The sequence below is a fragment of the Diuraphis noxia genome, unplaced genomic scaffold (assembly GCF_037042655.1).
Source record: "Diuraphis noxia isolate RWA-SAM2 unplaced genomic scaffold, SU_Dnox_SAM2 contig0004, whole genome shotgun sequence".
NCBI classification, from domain to species: domain Eukaryota; kingdom Metazoa; phylum Arthropoda; class Insecta; order Hemiptera; family Aphididae; genus Diuraphis; species Diuraphis noxia.
In genome coordinates this window covers 25,593,703-25,614,248 of record NW_028301714.1, presented here as the reverse complement: position 1 = coordinate 25,614,248, position 20,546 = coordinate 25,593,703, and the positions used below count along the sequence as shown (strand labels likewise).

General features: G+C 26.1%; 1 protein-coding gene across 1 annotated transcript in view; it reads left to right on the top strand.

The window, feature by feature from the left end:
• The window catches only part of LOC107173971 (zwei Ig domain protein zig-8-like), a 483,155-nt gene that overhangs the window by 40,692 nt on the left and 421,917 nt on the right, over positions 1-20,546 (top strand). The window contains exon 2 of the mRNA XM_089226338.1: positions 11,357-11,738. Within this exon, the coding sequence (XP_089082464.1) occupies positions 11,663-11,738 (76 nt within the window). The 5' untranslated portion in view covers positions 11,357-11,662. The remainder of the gene's footprint in view (positions 1-11,356; positions 11,739-20,546) is intronic.

The following is a 20,546-nucleotide window of genomic DNA, read 5'->3' as shown; positions in this document are numbered from 1 at the left end:
GAAGTAAAACCTATTATTACCATTGTTCGTATTCATTTTGACATTGATATAATATAATAATATCATATATTATACGTATTAAATATATACACGCAGCGTAGTATAGCGTAACATTATTAGAGATATACTATTTTATTTATTGTTACACAGTGTAGATATTATATAGATTATGATTAATTAATAATAGTTTATAAGTAAAACCTGTGGATATTTGTTTTAAAGATAATTTTATGTAACTAAAAATAAAATTGCCCTAGTCCAGCGGTTCCCAATCTGTGCACCGCGGTGCCCTAAGGGAATCGTGAGCTCATTTAAGTGGCGAAACGGCTCATCCGAGAATGAAAAAAATTATTAAATTATTTATTAAAAATTAAAAATTTATTGTACCTAGTTGAAAAGACAAAAAATTATTTTACGTACAAAATTACTTAGAATACTATCTGTATATCCAATATTAAATATAGTGTTTCTAATATGTGTCGAATAATTCAATAATAGATAAAAACATTGCCAAACTTTCCAAAAATAAGCAGCCTCAAATATCTCATTAATTATTAATTTTCAATATTAAAACAGAATTTTTTTTTTTTAATTTCAACAATAAAATTATAATTTAATAATACTATGTTCAATGAAATTATTTAAATCAGTTATGAATGAAAACTAGTGTTTATTTTTATCACGTTTCTCGTGATATTCACAGAAGGGCATCTAACAAAATTTGTACAAACAATAGGGCACCGCCTGCTAAAAAGGTTGGGAACCGCTGCCCTAGTCATTGAATTTTCCTGAGGAAATGAGAGATCGCAGGCCCTTGAAGATTTTAGCTAGGGTAATATAAATTCTTTATACTGAACTTCATTAATTATTGAAAATAAGACATCATTAAATTATTTTAAACAGTATAAACTAGATGTTTAATATTATTTTTTTTAAATTATTTAATTACTTAAATGTATTTTATCATAATATTTCCATTAGTGTTTTCCGAAATAGTTCACTTAATTTAACCATTATAAAAAGACAAATAAATAATAAAACATCTTTTATTACATTTAAAATACATTTACAATACATTTACAATACATATTAAAATGCAATATTATAATAAGAGATATTATTTATTCAACATTTTTAACATAAGGTTATTGATGAATAAAATATAAATAAAACAAAAATGTATTTTATTGTTTTGGAATTATTTCAACTTTCAACACTATTGATGCAAATTGCAAATTATCTTTATTTTAAAATGAAGTTTGTTTAAAAACAGAAAATTATTATGCATATAAAATTAGTTAATTAGTGAGTTTTTAATTATTTCAGTTATCTATATTATTACTAATATAAAATATTAAACAAAAATATATACATTCAACATTTTAATCTTAAAAGATCGATGTATCGTGAACATATCATTTTGAACAAATATTGCATGAGTAAATTATTTTATAGTTTCGCAATTAAAAATTAAATTTTATAAATAATATAGTGATGATAAAACCAATTATGACAAGTTTTTATATGTCACTTATGGTGACATCTATTTCGCAAAATTTTGAACACTCGTTAGTGTATGATAAAATTAATTAAATCGAATTCATTTTAGAGGTAAGTACCTAATTAGTGTTTGATTATTACTATTATTTTTTTTTTTAGATACCTTAAATTTTAAATTGCTAATGTTTTGGACGCTTATGTTTGTTTTTAAGTGCAAAATGTTGTATGTTTTTTTGACTTTTTCGTCTAACTACAATAAATACGAAGCAACCTTAAAAATTGCCAGAGAAGTATAAATATAACATAATTATGAAACGTTTGCTTTCTATAATTGGGTTAAAAGAGTGAATGAATCGAACTATAGAGTTAGAGTGAGGGCTGACTTAACAATTTAAAAAAAAAAAGTAATAAAACCTCATTTTCTCAAATGAGTATTGTTTCATTCAATTTTGATATCATAAATAAAACAAACACAGTCCCAAATTCTATATACAGACGTGTAATCAAAATTGAATTATTGAACACATGATAACAACATAACAGGTATAGGTTTTAATTTATAATTAAATAACGTCAATTAACCTAAATATTTAATTATGATAGGTATAATATTTTGAAGAGTTTTTTTACACTATTAGAATTATGTAATTATTGTCATTCTAACATAAACTTTAAGTAATGATAGTCAAAATTTAAAAAAAAAATACAATACCTATTTAAGTATATTGTATTTTACTATTTAGTCTTCTGAACCACTAGAGCAGATGATTTTAAATATAAAATTAGTTATATAACATTAGCTTTCTGCATCAATTTTCACTATGTTATCATTATTACTTATTTATTTTTTATTTTTTTGCAAAAACATAGAATAAATGAAACTAATAATAATTATTATTTTAATAGCAGAGCATTATATTAATAGCTATTTTCAGCTTCTGTCTTAATCTGTTCAGTATTCTTGCTATTTGCTTTCCAAATCTTAATATTACAGTTCAACAATCGGGATACAGTTGATGAATTAGTAATAGTCAATTATAATCTTAATTATAACCAATTGGAAGTAATATATTTTTATTGGTGGTTAAAGCAATGCAAGAGGATACGAAATTAATTTTTTAGTTGACATTTTAGATAAACTGTTTTTTTTTTAAGCTTAAATTATCGTCCTCCCACAAAAATTAAATATATTTTTAAAACATACATACCGTAATAGATACAAAAAATTATCCATGACGAACCATCTAACATACATTTATAAATTCCTTATTTCTATGATAATGGATTGATCTTGTTTGGAAATAATATCTAATCTTATACAAATACAATTCCATTAATCATTTGTAAATATATAATAAGTATCTAAAGCCAACTACTATTGTTTTCGATTTTCGATTTAAAGAAAAAAACCTATTAGGTGAGTTTTTAGGTATATAAGTAGGTATCTATATAAGATAATAAAAATAAATTAAATATTGGAAAAATATTTTAAGTATTGGAAAATATTAATAAACTAAATGGCTTAAGTTAATTAGTTATAAATCTTAAGTCTATCATTATAATTGAAAAAAAAATGGATTATTTATTTGATTTAGTGAGAAGTGGTAGCTTTTTTGTTATTATTCAATGTACAAAATAAATAATTTTTGTTCCCAAGTAATTATACGATCATAATTTTAAAAACTAAAACCATAACCATAATTAATTCAATTTAAGAAAATATATAATATGTTTTGGGCTGGATACACGATAAAATGTTATAATCTGGTTATTCATACACAAAATCATAATATTTAAGATACATTTTCCTTGTAGAGGAAAAATATCGAGTAGTGTGTTTATATATATGAGATAAAATGAATACCAACATTGAATAATTTAACAATAAATAATATTTTTGTCAATAGAAACCGTATTAGTTGTTAGTCAAAACATAAAAAAATTATGTATAAATTCACTCCATTTTCTAATACTCAACATTTAATTAATTACGCTTGAAGTATTATATCTTGATATAAATTTAGATTGTCATAAAATATTTGTTTACAATGAAAAGTATGTAAAGAATATATAAACAGTCAATAATTTTTTATGGTACAGTTAACGACTTAAATAATTTAAAATATAATAATTTTATATACCATCAGTCGATGAAAAATGATTCATAAAAAGTTATTCACAAAATATAATAAGCATTTTTAGTAATAGTAAAATAGTTTAAGAAAAATATAACAATAATTAATATATAATTATAAATTTACTATACGCTTCATTCATAATAATAATAAATGACATTGAAATGTCTCTCATACTTATGAGAAAATAAAAATATTTCAAAATGTTCATAATATATGCATTGCATTTGGCCCCTATTAGATAGGCAATGTTAATATTATGCTAAAAATTATAGAATTATCAAACTATATTTTGTCATTTTACTACAACTTAGTATTAATAATAGTTGATATTTAAATCTTATTTGAATTTTACATATTATTAATATTTATTTGTTAATTTTTAGCCAATCACGTTTTGATTAATATTTTTTATTTTGATTTGTATATTTTTTAGTAACCTCGTCATATTATAATAACATGAAATAATTATTAAATACACATATGCTATACGTGAACTCAATAAGTCATATCTGATATTTTTAATTATATTTAAATTATATTTTAAATTATGTGTATTAATATAAGTAATCTTATTTATCCAACTAAAATATACATAGTGATTATCTATTGAATAATTTTCTTACAGCATTAATAAAAAAAATTAGTACCTACAAAACACTCTAGAGGAATTGTATTTGACTAAATAGATGTATACAGTGTTGTATAAAGATACATTTTTAATTATCTAGATAAAGATAAAAGATAATTGACAGAAAATTTATCTAGATGAAGATAAAAGATACATCACAATTTAATTATCTAGATAAAGATAAAATATTAAATTTTTTTATCTAGATAAAAAAAAAGATAGTTGCTTAATAAGTAAGGTATCAATCACAAAACTAAATTTTCCTAAAAAAATGATTTAATGTTTTTTAATAAAAGTTCAAACAGTAAGCATAGCGCAATTTTTAAGTTAACATAAAATGTTAAATGTGATATGAAAAACAAAAGTATATAGCTATATATAACTTATACCTAATACCGATAATCGATAACCAGTGATTATAAAAGGAATGATTTGTATTATGTAGGTATAAACCGTGTTTTATTTTATCTAGATAAATTATACCGTATACCGTATAAATATAAATTTAATATCTTGTAATCGGAAAATAAAAATACGTAAATAACATATTTTAATAATGTAATATTTTTTTTTCTTTAATACATACACAATCTGTACCTGCGGCACAATAAGAGTATGACCAAAGTTAAAATAAAGAAAATATGTTATCTAGATAAATTTATCTAGATGATTTATTTATTTATCTTGGATAACGTCTCAGATAACACAATTCACATTTATCTAGATAAGATAAAAGATAAAAATATACCTATCTAGATAATTTATCTAGATAAAATTTAACACTGGATGTATAGTGACATTGAATATTAAGTTTTGTTGAGTATTTGTTTGACGCAGATATTGTCAATTTAAATATTTAACAACTTATACCCGATATCAAATTGTGATGGATATATCATATTATACATTTAAGATTATTGTACAGTGTGAAAAAATTTAATTGTTATATAAAAAAAAAAAACCAACTATTATACATATTACTCTTAATTCTTATGATTACAATACAATGATAACAATACACCATATTGTGTTAGTTAGTGGAAGAAAGAAAGAAAAAATAGAAACGAGAAACGTAAAATGAAAAACTGAATACGAGCCAACTAATCAGTCATTGCTCATCATCTACAAGTAAAATTGATGATGGACGATGGTCCAGTTTTTAAGTGATAAATGATACAATTTCTTCTAGGTTTTGTTTTATAAATCATTGTGTTTCTAATATTATATTCGTTCTAAAACACTTTGATAATAAAAAATAATAATTAAAAGTAATGTCAAAGTACAAGATATAAGATAACAGTATCATCTAGAGGGTTATGATATGAGAAACGTTTAAATAACACGGACATAAAATTAAAGGTAATTTTTTATGTGAGTAGTGAGGGGAGGGTGTTTGAGAGGTTACGAGAAAATTTTGACATAATAATATATTACAACTTAAATGAAAAAATATATATAAAAATAAAAAACGTTTTTCAAGGGAAAATCGTATCGGGTGTTTTGTACCATCCAAATAAGATACCATTGAGTTCTTTTCTGATGAACGTTTTAGCACTCATTTATATACGATTGGCGGCGGTGAGTTTTTCATGTACCAACGATATTTATGTATCCAATTTAAAAAAAAAAAAAAATTGTTGAACTGTAATCCGACCCAAATTCGAATCACTTATTAGATACAAAATCCTTTGGTATATTCTCACCTCTAAGGTTGTTTGGATATACGCCAATATGGATTTTCTTTATAGATACGTGAATTATTTTGTCGACGAACAAAGTAAAATGTAAAATAAAACTTTTTTCACCGAGAATTTAATACAAGTAAGATCAAAACGTATCTTATTGGTATTTTTGTCCCCAGTCGTCTAACTATAACAACGCGTCGCCCAAATAACAATTATGTGGGTAAATGTTGGTAATTAACTTATATTAAATTTCACGTAACATTACGCTTCTTATTTCCTTATAAATATATAACGTTGATAATGGCTTATAAAATTACTTTTATATTTCTCTGAATATTCCCATACGATTTGCCATTCACGAATATAATTAATGTCACAAATCATAATTATTTAATATTGTTATTATAATATCAACGATAATGATTGAGAATATTTTTTATTTCCTCGACAGATTTGAATTGGTATTAAATGGTTACAAAAATACCGTTATGAAGTTGGTTTTTATCCAGTTTAGAACTATATTACTTTATGTAACTTAAAATGTTATTTTACGTAGGTATAATTGGTATAAATAATATTTAAATTCTAATACAAAAAAAAAACATATTAGATAAATTATGATTTAAAATTGATGAACATTGATTTTATAGTAATTACATTTGTTTCAATATTATTTCATTTTAATATTCAATCTGTTTCAAAAAAGATCTCTAAACACTTAAACAATAAATGCTTGTATTTATATCCATAATTAACTAACGTTTTAGTAGTTTAATATAATTTTGAATTTTATGAATTATTCAAAGTAAAACTTGAATAGGTGATTTGACATTTTAAAATTGAAATAGTTGCATTATGTTTAAAATAATTAAAAATATTTATTATAATTATTCAAAAAAATAAAAAATTTAGTTATTTTTAATTGGACATATCCGACTGGTTCTTATCAATTTTATTATTTGGGATGAATATTACTGCTGCTATTAATTAATGTATATAAGCCTATTTTTTTGGTAATCATGTTTAAAGTTATATACCAGAATTAAAGTTGTATTTTTACAATTCATAAAATTTCCCGATTAGGAAAAAAAATGCATATTCTGAATATTTCTTATATAGTCATATAGGTAAATACCTAACCTACTTGTTATGAATAATAGTTGGGTATTATAATTGTACGATCTTCAAAAATTCGAGTTTTTTGCAGTCACCAGACCTTTACAAACGTAGGTGATAAATAACAGCTAGGTTACCTACGCAATTAGTGCACAATTAATGTATGGAGCGCGAAGCACATTTCACAAATAATTAAAGGTCCAGTATAATCACTGATAATTATATAGAAAGAGTAAACACATGAACGAACCTTTAGTTATATATGTTTACAACCGTTAATAAAAAAAAAAAAAACTCTTGCACATTAATTCATGTCAACTTGTAAAAAACCTTTACGTGTAGTTACAGTCGAAACTTAAGTTGCAATGAAACGAAATATAATTTGTGAAAATAATAAATATATGCGTTGAATAGTCACATTAACGTTACAAAATATTTTAAACCATTAAAACATTAAACATATTATGGAGATACCTATTAAATCTCACAATATCATCCTGTAAGATAATACTGTAGATATGAAAATTGTTTATTATTTTAAATAATATTAAAACTTATAAAATTTTAAAGTGTGTCTGAATATATTTGAAGAAACTCCAAAAATAATAGTTTTTATAATTAGAAGGTAATCAATTTAATGTTTTTGGTCAATGATGCTTAACATCGAGAAAAGTGGTTTTAAAATTGTTTGCAATTATTACCATCGCAATTTACCATTTACAGAAATACAGACACAACATTAATAACTCGACCTTAAAATTCTTATTGATAAGTACCTGATTTGTTTTTTTTTTATTGTTAATTCTTAGAAACTATAGGTTTAAATTACTTTTATATGTATCGAGTATTTGATTGCAGTGAGACATCTATATTGTATACAAATATATTGAGACGGTATATTATTGTTCGTAAGATATCCATTTACATAATATTTGCGACGTTCGTTACTAACGTGGTTTTTATGTTGTATTTATAGTGTTTAATTATCGACTTGGAAGAAAATCAAAATTTTTTACCACACATTGATTTTTCTAAAGTATTATTATTTTTGTTTTTTTTTTTTTTTTGTTTGCTTGAAAGAAATTAATAACAACGGAAATGAAATAACAATAATCACAGTGGTTATTCGAACAATGAATGCGATCGAATGAACAATGGGTAACGTCTTTTCCGTGGCAATAAAGTCCCAAGTCTAAATAAATATTTATTTTTATTTCATTTCTCTTTCGTTTCGTATTTTCGTTACCTGAGAAGGATTTCAATTTTTGTTCATGTCTTGTTTAAAAACCAACGCATAATGATCTAGAAGTAGAAAGAACTGTTCTTTCTTTTATTCCGTTTCTCTCACCACCACCCTCGCCACTCTAAGCTCTAACGATACCACGTGAATAATGGATAGGGCCATAATTAAAACGTATACCTCATTTTCTACTCAAAAATACGATAAATAAATAACAAAATAAAGTACTACTCAACAGTTGATGATTATGATCATTGGCTATTTAGACATTTCATTTGTATAGTCATTGAATAAAATAAAATTGGCAAGTCCCACACTAAATGCAGCTATGTCTTAGTGAAATAAATCAAGATTTATAAACGTAAAGATAATGTATTTGTTAAATTAGTTTTAAATTTAAATTTTTAATGAAAACAATTTTAATTTTAAAATGCCCTTAATTAAATACATCTTTGTACATACTTCATTTCTTGTTGTACATAATAATTTGATGAAATAGTATGTGGAACTTTTTATAAGAAAATTTATGTTTGAATATATATACATATATACAGGGCGATTTTTTTATCATGAACCACTCATTATTTCAAAAAGTATCAATGTTTTTGAAAATATTTTTTTACAAAGTTTCATGTTGTTAAAAAAACAACGTTTTTATGAAAAAATTATATTTTTTAATATTTTTTATCCTTATAATTTTTTAAGTTTTTTACTTTTTTGAATGGCAACCTAGAGTTTTAATTTCATATCCCAAAGCAGAATATTTTTCTAAGTATTTTGATACGTAAAAGTCGAATTTTGGACGAGTAGTTTATGAGTTATAAGTATTTAAAGTTTAGATTGGCGGAGTGGAGTGGTACGGGGTTACCCCGCAAAATGTTTGTCCACTACTCCGCTTGTCTAAACTTTAAATACTTATAACTCATGAACTACTCGTCCAAAATTCGATTTTTACGTATCAAAATACTTAGAAAAATATTCTGCTTTGGAATATGAAATTAAAACTCTATGTTGCCATTCAAAAAAGTAAAAAACTTAAAAAATTATAAGGATAAAAAATATTAAAAAATATAATTTTTTCATAAAAACGTTGTTTTTTTAACAATATGAAACTTTGTAAAAAAATATTTTAAAAAACATTGATACTTTTTGAAATAATGAGTGGTTCATGATAAAAAAATCACCCTGTATATATATATATATATATATATATTATTATTATTATATTTATTTTATATTTATAGGTATATATTAATCCCATGACACTAGATAATTATAAAAATGCTTTGTTAAATTTCATAATACACTTGTAAATAATAGTTATAGGTATATCAAAAAACAATGTCCCAATTTTTCAATATTCAGACAGTGATCAGAACCGAAAAATATATAAATAAATATACTATATTCATTAACTTGAAAATAATTCATAAACAGATAATTTATTTACTTGTATGACTGCAGCGCCACTTTATTGTATACCAAATATAGTATGTTTTCGATACGTGTAAACATATTAATTTAAATTATGTTCAAATATTAAAAATTCTAACCACTACAGTTTTTATACATATACCTACACTATAGATCATAAAAAAAGTAATAAATGAATTATAACATTATGTAAACTAGGTATACCTATGATGTTCGTTAGTATTTCTTTATTTCTAAGTGGCTGGTATTTATCGGTTTTATAGTTTTGAATATAGGAAAAATCCCAATGAACAATAACTAAATAAAAAGTAGGAAATAAAGTTTTTAAATTTTAGATTTAAAAAAAAAAATTGTTATCTCCATTGACTGTGTTTAACACAATCTTAAACAGTTTGTACACCGTATTTTGCTCTGCATAAGGGCTCTTTGCGACAACCTGGAAAATCACAAACTTACGAAATTAAATCTTCCACGAAAACGACTTCATGGAAAAAATACCATTATATTGGTACAACAACTATAATATATAAATCTGATTTAATTTGGGTTAATTTTGTCAGTTATTTTCTCTAGTGATAAATATGTAAACGATTTTTGAAATGGTTGCCTGAACAATTTCAATATGTCGACTTGTCTGATAGTTGCAAGAAGCTCTTTTAATTTATCGAATACATTACGATTTTATCATTTTGTATATTAATTATAAAATAATAATACGCCCGCACTTAACGGAATGCCGAATGATGTGAGACTCATGATCAAAATATGGATCGTATAATTTTTATAAATATTTGTTCAATATTTAGTGTCATTTAATATAACAGCAACTATTAAACTACCTACTAATAACATAAACATCAATGTCATCTTTTTAGGTACTTACATAACGTTTTAACGAATTAAAGAACACGGCATCCAATGTTAAGTAATATATTATGTTACTATGTTTATATAATCAAAATGTCACATCATGCCAATGAATATCGTATATGGGTTATTCGTTTTGCTATATAAAAAATCAAACAGAAATTATAATATTTGAATACTATTCTCCGCTTAGTTTAAGTATAACTCAATTGAACAGGAACAGTATATACTTAATGTTTTTTTTTCCAATTTATTACTGCGTTGTCGCGTAACAAATAAAATACGCACGAGCTTTAAATTCGACCTAACTTAGTTACTCTAAAAGAAAGCCGACGAATTTAAAATATACGTGAAATCTATTAGATTCTAAGTGTCTGAATGGAGATAAAGAAAAATAATACATTCTATACTCCTTTGCAGTGTGTGCCCTTTTTGAACACACTTCAACTATCGCTAACTTAACGCCAAATGGGGTTTGAAAATCCTCAAAACGTTTATAAGACTTATTTCTACAGTATTTTGTTTCTGTTAAAACAAATCTCTGGGATACTTGAATTTTCTGATGGTTCAGCACTTGAGTGGTGGTCACCTTTACACTCTCCCATCCCATATCACTATCCAAATGGATTGGCTATATAAGGTGACAAATTTCCGGGTGGCTTATGTGAGTGTATGCGCGCGTGCGTTTCTCGCACAAAATAGTATTTGCCGGATGTAACCTAATTTGTATGTTGTTGTATTGTTTCAGGACTGTCAACAGAACCGGAGAGTGAGGAAAAAAAATAAACGCGCCCCTTCTAAATCGTCTCCAATTTATTGTTTGTTTTATGCATTTTCTCTCTGCACTGGGCGATCGATTTGCGCCGCTATGTTGACATTAAAGACACTGGAAGTAGACTTAATATCCTAGGGTGGTTAGATATAAATAATAATAATAATAATAATACTAAAGGGTAAAGAGTAGTCAGGAGAGAAGAGTAGATAAAATAAAGAAAGGAATAAGATTGTTTAAAAAAATTGTAAATAAGGGGCGCGTTTACTGCACTTTAGGAGGATGTACTCGACAAAAGCAACAGCCATGACGTTCCTGGTGGCCATATTTGCAGTAAGCCCACTTCAGTCTTCCGAAGGTAAATTTACATTTTACATGTATAAATATAATTTTATATTAACTTACAGTTAACACTATCATTATCTTGAAAATCATTAACAGTTATGGAAATATTTTTTACATAAATTGAATTTTGAAGTAATGACTTACAACATTTTAGTATTTTTAATACTCAAAAACTATAAACCGACCTTTTCAAAGTTACAAATTAAAAATATTTTACAAATATGTTTATTTAAAAAAATATAAATCGTTTTTTTTTCAGGGAATGTTAAACGAGACATTTAGTATATTATATAATATACTGCCTTCATATAATTATGTGATTTATTTATTAACACTTGAATCATATATTAACTATTATATATTATTAAATGTATAAAATAGAATTCTATAGTTAAACTGTATTAAGACGTGCTACCATTTTTATTAATTGTGAAAAGTCTAAACATGTCTTTAGTGTATTTGTTTAGGTACTATTATTAATTACCATTATTGTTATTGTCGTTTATTTTGGCTTAACATTTAATGGTCGTCGACGCGACGATTTAAATGCTTCTGTTTAATAATTTTACTGCCTCACTTAAAGTCTTGATTATTCGAATTATTTAGTTTTATCCGTAGAAGTACACCAGATTTCGTAAAGCTGCATTATTACCGACTATGAAGTAAACCTAAATCCCATACCAATTAAATTTGAATTATCACAAGTTAATATATCACTGTTCATATTCATTATGTCTCCTACACCCAGAGAAACTTCACTTTTATTTTAACGCCTCATTAACAACTTTTAACAAGGCTTCAAGTCACCACAAGGAGAAGTAATTTTCTTTGAAAGTAAAAGTTTTTGCTATTTCTTTTTTCGAATTACAATTTAATTTGTTTCTTTCTATACCATTCCTTAGTTTTTCGCTGTATCGTAATTTCATGATTATACTGTTATCTTTCTTTTAACTAGCCCCTTGTTTTCACTACATACCTACCTATTAATTATTTCTTTCACCAAAATATACAATGATAAACTTAATTAGCAGCTTCTTTCAGTAGGTAAGTAACTTTCATCCTTATACATATTATTTTTAAATTATAGTAAAAATGTAATGCGTGTATGTATGTGTTCGTAAATTAGATATTTCTACTGGGTAAATATGTAGTATAGTATATATTTTATATGACAAGTTAATATAACACAAAATGAACATTTACAACTTTTTAATACCAACATAGTAATATATAAGCATAATAAACAAAAAATATTGCATAGGATAATATGTACAATTCAACATGGTATAAATATTAATATTTAGATAAACTAATAAAATTAAATAAGCAATTATAATTATGTTAAGGACTAGTAAGCTCTATATTATGCCTTCATGATAACTGACTATTATAGCTCGGAGATAATATACGGTACTATAAATTAATGTCCAGTTATATTGTATACAATCAACTGCATCCCTATAAGTTGCATGAATATCATTTGGAGTGCCTTTGAATGCACGAATCGGGCATTCAGCCGCTATTGAGATTGTTTGTGATTCGTGTCCACAGTCACAGGAAAGGGTTAGTGACTTTGTAGGTTTCATGTGTGCATTATGTGATCAAACCTTTCATGGCCAGTCCATTAGAATTATTATATCATACATTAAATTGTACATAATATGTACAATTTAATTTAATTTAATTTAATTTTTAAAATATATTATATTTTTAAAATTTCCTGCCAATAATAGATATTATTATCAGCTAGTTATTAACATTTCTCAGCTCAAACTAACTTTAACTAGCCTTATGTTTCAACTATATCTATGACTAACCTAATAATTTTTTTTTTCACTGAAATAAAATATAACTAACGATTAAATTAATCATTAGTTTTTTTTTTTCGTTTAGCTAGGTAACTCTCCTAATGCATAATATGTAAATAAACCAGATACTCACTAAGTAAATAATATCATAATTTTATATTTTACACATATCTATTTTAGTCATTTTAATTCATACACTGGCATATACGATATTATTATCAGTGATAAACTTCTTCAACAAATCTGAGACAGATCGTTATATTATTTTAAACATGCAAATGATTAAGTAAAATGTTGAAATAACTAAATTTATTTACAATTCAAATACCTAACTGGAGGTGATATCAACGAGTTGCAGAAAGCGATGTCCGAGAACTCCTATTATACGAATCCTTTGTGTAAAGAAAGGAGAGGCTTGTGAGAATATAAAGTTCAAAATATCTAGATATATTCTTAAGGTACGTTTATTCGATGTTATTTGTTTGATATGTTTAGAATTCCAATTAAATTTAACAATGAACAAATAAACTAAATACCTAAATGAAATGTGTCTATTTCTTTAATGTAAATGAATAATAAAACAAAACCGTTAGTATACGTCATATGATATTGATATTAGTGTTATTTATTTCTTTTAAGTTGTTGGTTAATAATTGTAAATAAATAAATTTTATACGTTAAAGAGTTAATAAATAAAAATTTGCTTTGTTTACTTAATACCTAGAGGTATAAGTATTCTAAAGAATCATTTGAAAATGCAATCAGCCACTAAACGACTAATTAATTTGTGGTAAAAATGTGTCTTTATGCCTACTATGTACATAATTTACTATTAATTAAAATTTGAATTGCTCACTCAAAAAGCTTAGCTGCAATTGTCTGGGTATAAGTAATAACCACCGCGGGGTTATTATAAATTAATTTACTCATTGCTTTCACTGGACGTAAATCGGTTTTAATTTAAATTCAAGAAGTATTAATAAAATAATTTACGATTATTGTGTTTTAAACTTCTATATATACCTCTACATTTTTAATTATTTTATGCGACTTTATTATAGATAGTTACATTCTATAAATTCGTCACAATTTCTGATATATTGAAATTTCGTTGAACGAGCCGGGTACGGATATTTATTACAGCGTATAGAAACGTCTGAAAAAGCTATAAAAAAAATGAAATTACTATGTAAACACTATTATGCATTTAAATGTTTTCATATCGAGTCTTATTATTTTTAATCGAATACGCTTTAGTACTGTGAGAGTAGATGATAAATCAACTTCGAAATGAAATGAAAAATTAAATCTATGTAATGTAGACTACTTTCAATCAAAATTTCCTGATTTTTAATTTCGGAAATTTAAAATTAAACACATCAGACTGTCGTCGGTGTCAGCTGCATAAGTATTCCGCGATAATTTTTAAGTACTAATTCAACATTCCAATGGCGTAACTGTCTTTGCAGGTATCATAATCATCAACTAGGCCCTATAGTTATCACTTTCAGTGACTATTAGCTATAATAGATAACATAACTTGATGTTGAGTGCTAGTAAAGTTACTTAACTTGTATAGTTAATCAGTATATGATAAATAATCATACGTGGGGAGGAAATAACAATATAATTTACTGAAGTTTCTATGTCGTAAATGATACAAGCCATTTTTTGAATTCAAGAGTCAGACACACATTAACTAACACGCTTTGATTTCTGAGATGGACTTTTGTTTATTATGCTTCGATCGATCACCGGCGTATATTTTTTACATTCCTATAAACGACCCTATCCTTTCACTTCGATTGGATACAGGCGTAGCCTAAAAACGCATGCTGCTGTCCTATAATAACATACACGGTCGACCGTTCGATTTCAATTAATGATAAAACTTCCATCCTTTACCACCGTTGACGTGGGTGTTCTGCTCTCCTCACCCGGGCACGAGCACAATAAAAACTGTTCAGCAGCCCCAATGGGCAACTATACTGTGGAATTTAATTTGCACAAATTCATTTTGGTGTATCCGTACACTTATGTACAACACGTCTATAGCACCCTATTTTAAGTGTATGTGTGTGTGCGTACATGTTAGGCATAACCGTAATAATAGTCAGCTGTGGTGGTTATGTAGTGGATTGCGGTACATGGTTCGCTCGATAACCCCGAAGATATTATTCGCGATGCAATGCACGAGGTTGGGAGCTGCTGCCACGCCGTGCCAGCCGGATTTGCCGGCGAATTTATTGCCGATAAGTTTGGCCTGGACCGGGAGCGTTCTTGGCACAAAACAAGATTCGGCTGCCAGCAAAAGTACAAAAGTTTCATTAAAGATAAAGAACCACCCTCTCAAACTTTACACTTCACAGTAATTACCATCGAAGCGGAATTTATCTACGAAAATAATAAATGAACCCGCGAGAAGTATACCACCGTCGTCGCTGCACCGGTGTGGTGTCTCTTCGTCACGGTGGTACGATGGAGTTGGACTTCTTTGCACCTCTATCATAAATATGTATTTATTATAACGCCGAATCATCCACCTCTGTTTCACTACAAGCCCCATTCCATAAGCATTGTCAGGGAATTTTTGTAGAATGATGTTCGTTGCCAAAATTTCACCCCTCCTCCGTCTACTTCAGTCAAAAATATAAAATATAATATGTATACCTACGAATTATGCGAATCATCAGCTGACATGTTGTAAGGTCAATTATCCTAACATCATCATATTGGTATTTGGAAAATAAAAATATAAAAATAAAACAATTTTAGTTAATACTTGAAACATACTATTAATTAGTTATATCATCATGTGCAGTAATTTTTTATAACACCATTTTTAGTGTAGGAACGTCTAAAAATATATATTACAATTTTATGCAAATGTTCTCTCATAATATAAAAACCAAAAAGTTATATTCGTTAATTTTTGGAATTTTATAACTCATGGAAATTACTTCGATTTAATAATCTTTCTGCTGTAATAATTTACGTATTGCATTATTTACAATCAAAACAAAGTAATACGCTCTCTCACTCTCGGGTTTGATATTAATTTCGTGTTTTACTTTAGTTCATTTTAATATGAAACTTTTACGGTAGAAATATGCACGGTGCACAACCTACTAATTAAAATGTTTTTGAACGTAATTTATGTTCCACCTACAGAGGTTCAGTGTACCACAAAATGTAATAATTCTACTGCAACGTGAAATAAATAATACAATATATCATATTTGTTTTATTAAAACTCCATTTCTTCGTTTTGTTTGGAATATTCACGTACTTCGGATGTCTTCCCAAAGTCGTTTTTGCCCTGGGATCGCATTGACAATAATACTATACACTTAATATCATGTAATTTACATATGTCTCAAAACTTTCTGCAAATTTCCCTCAGGAATATGAATAATTTGTTGAGCAGTAATATTCATTATACGAACTATTGCTTTATGGTTGATAGCCATATATACTAGCAGTATATATCTATTGTATAGGTGTGTATGGTATTCCAGCTTTACTATGGGTGTATATTTATACATGAAAAAGAGAAATATTTAAGTTTCCTGTTTACAGTTTTGTGTATATTATAGAAAATTCTATTAATATGCAGACTTGGGAGTTTAATAATATTTTTCTTATAAAAACATTTTATGAGATATTATATTTTACTTATAAATATGTAGCAAAATTATGTACGAAACATGGTTCATATTATTAATACCTAGATACTTATACCTATAATAAGGCTATAAATAATAATATCAAGAAGTAGGTATTAAAAATTATATCATGCAGTCAGCTTTTTTTTATGGATATAGGTGCATAATCTAACTTTTGAGTTTAATGTGGATTATAATTTTAAGTACAACAACATAAACTCAAAGAAAAAAATTGAGTTTATTTGTATTTGAAATGTAAACATTTGCGTGTGTTTAATTCACACGCAAATGAGGTACATATACAAGTATAATTTTTCATTTTTATATTTATTTTTAGATTATGTCTCATATCCAACCTTAAATACTATATTGTCCTTAGTAATGTGTTATTAGCTAAATCGTATAATTATGTGGGTACCGTGAAGAATATAAAGTAACTAAATACTTATAAAGAAAATAATATATAATTATTATCCTTATGTTACCTAACTGTTTTCATGCGACAAACTGTTTAATATAACAAGAAAACAATAATTAACTACCTACCTGCAGATATGATTATATTTTGGAGCTAAGTACTTACCTAGGTAATTTAATATAATACATTATGATAATTTATATTAAATAAATATATGTTTGCTTGATGTTTATATATTTCTTATAACTCCGGATAATTATAAATAATTGTATATTTTTTTCTGTATTATCATCAAACAGTATGCACCTACTAAAAAAATATTTTTGTTTTAAACATTAGAATATTATATTTTTTGTATTAAAAGCTTATTCGTTTTGTGTTTCAATTAATATGATTTCATTATAATATTTTTATTTGTTTCCGTTGTCACAATATACCTAATGCCTGTAATTCATGATTAATTTTTTTTTAATTATTCAACAGAACAAACTAAAAACCCATTTCTTTTTACCGTATGATATTTTGGACAAAATTAACAAATTATTCATATTATTGTTGATGAATATTTTGTAAATCAAAAAATTAATTTATGGTGTTTCACGAAAAATCGATAATGAATAATACAATTCTCATAAAGCACGTAATATTTTCCTTTAAATAAATTGTAATCCGATTAAACAGAATTTAATTATTATGAAGTATTATGTATCTACGTATTGAAAATATGAAGTATAATAATTATTAAAAATGTATCATATTATGGTTATTCTTACTGTGTAGTTATAATATTTCATTGCAAATTGATTTTGTAAATAACTTTTTTCCCTAACATTTATTATGATAATAATTTTTTTTTATTAATCATAAGCCTGGCAACTATGACTATTAGCTTATTAGCTGTTTTTGTAGGGATGGATTGTTAGTTTGTAACATGTTTTGTATAATATGTGGGGAGGATTTGTTGCTAAAAACCCTGGTGGATCACCCATCCAGGAGCTAATAACACCAGCTTGTACGATAACATTGATTTAAAGTTGTTATAGCTATACGTCAACAATGTTTAAATTATTAAAAATAACATAATATTCAATATATTCGATTAAAAACTCTACATATAGTTGGGTACTTGTAATATAATATATTTAAATATATATTAATATATTATATTTTATTTTATCTATAATCAATCATAACTTACTTTCAAGTTATATTAGTAATAATAATAATTTATTTTAATATTTACTTTAGTTTCGGACATCGTCATATACTCAAATACCGAACATTGTAAAGAAAATCGCAATAATTCATATTTTATATTAGTATATAAAATATCATATAATGGGAGTCTAAGGCAAGAAAATTGGAAAGAAACAATTTCGTAGACAATCTAAAATAATTTAATATCGTTGCTCCACATCATCAGACTTGTGGTGCTTAGGATTCACTAATGGATTTTCTAACTACATAGATTTATGTCCAATCAAAACACGTTTATAATTAGTTTCACGGTACACATATCTCGGTACTCGAGATATATTCAGTTTCTTTTCGCCAAAACACAATAATAATAATATTTGTATAGCAATATTGTTTGTTGTTCATTTATACTAATATATGAGTTGTAGGCGGATATGCGATGATTTTATGTTGAGATGTTTCCCATTTCCCTTTTTCTCCCGTCTAAAACCGACGATGTTAAAATTAAAATTAAATAATGTATTGAACCGCTCTCCACTTCATCGGTGTGTTGGATTTTTTTTTACACGGACCCTTTAATTTTACGTGCGAACTGCAATTTCAACTCCCCGTGGAGGTCTCGGACATGTTATTGGAGTCAAAATGTGAAAACCGGCAATAAGGCGTTTTCCGTGTTCGTCGTCGCCCTCACCACAGTGGTAGTAAATACTAATAATACGCGAGTATAAAAAATAATAATAAAAATAATAATAATAATAATAAAAAAGCCAGTCGACAGTTAAGCGAAAATGCAATGCAACAATACTGTATAATATATACGGTGTGCACGTTATATACGTAAGTATATATCTCATAAAGGGGTGTTGATTTTTTTTTTTATACATATTTTACTATGTGTACGCTACCACGAAATATGATTTTTAATACTAATAATAATCATAGTACTACCTAATAACATCGTAATGGCTTGAGATTTTCACTAATCTATCATAGATAATATTATTGTTAAATATTTAGGTAGCTGTATGCAATGTTATGATACTAAAATATTATTCAATTGCCGTTATCATTATTTGCGTTGCGCATATTATAAAAATATGACTTACATCCACCATATTGATATCGGCGTTGGTATTCATGTACCTAATATGATATGTCATACACTCATAACGCAGGTATTATTATAAACGTGTGAGGTATTACACTGACGATGACGACTCGTCCGTAATTAATCCGGAACGGACACCTAATTGAGTCGTAAATTGTCACGATGGATATTTAAACTAATAGACTGTGATTATTGTTATTGATGAAATTATTAATATTGTGGTATATTTGTCAAAACGTTTGTCAATCTGAAACGGACGTCTAAAATGAATTTATAATACCACGGTATTAGTATTATACATGACGTATACATGTAAAACGCTACATAAAATATTTTTATCGATCGTTACTTGTCAATTTGTTAAACAGCGCTGTCTTAAAAAAAAACAAAAAGTAGCATTACAACACAATTTAATATTTATTGATATTCAATAACGATATACATATACATAAAGAATGCAGAAAATCTGCACGGGTCCGAGGCCGATATTTGAGGCTATGAATATATGCATGACTATATTATATACGTATTTTTATTTTAAGATGATCAACAAATCAATTACTATTGTCGTAGTTAACTTTGAGAGCGATTCCAATTCACCTACTGTGGGCGTGTGACCACACAG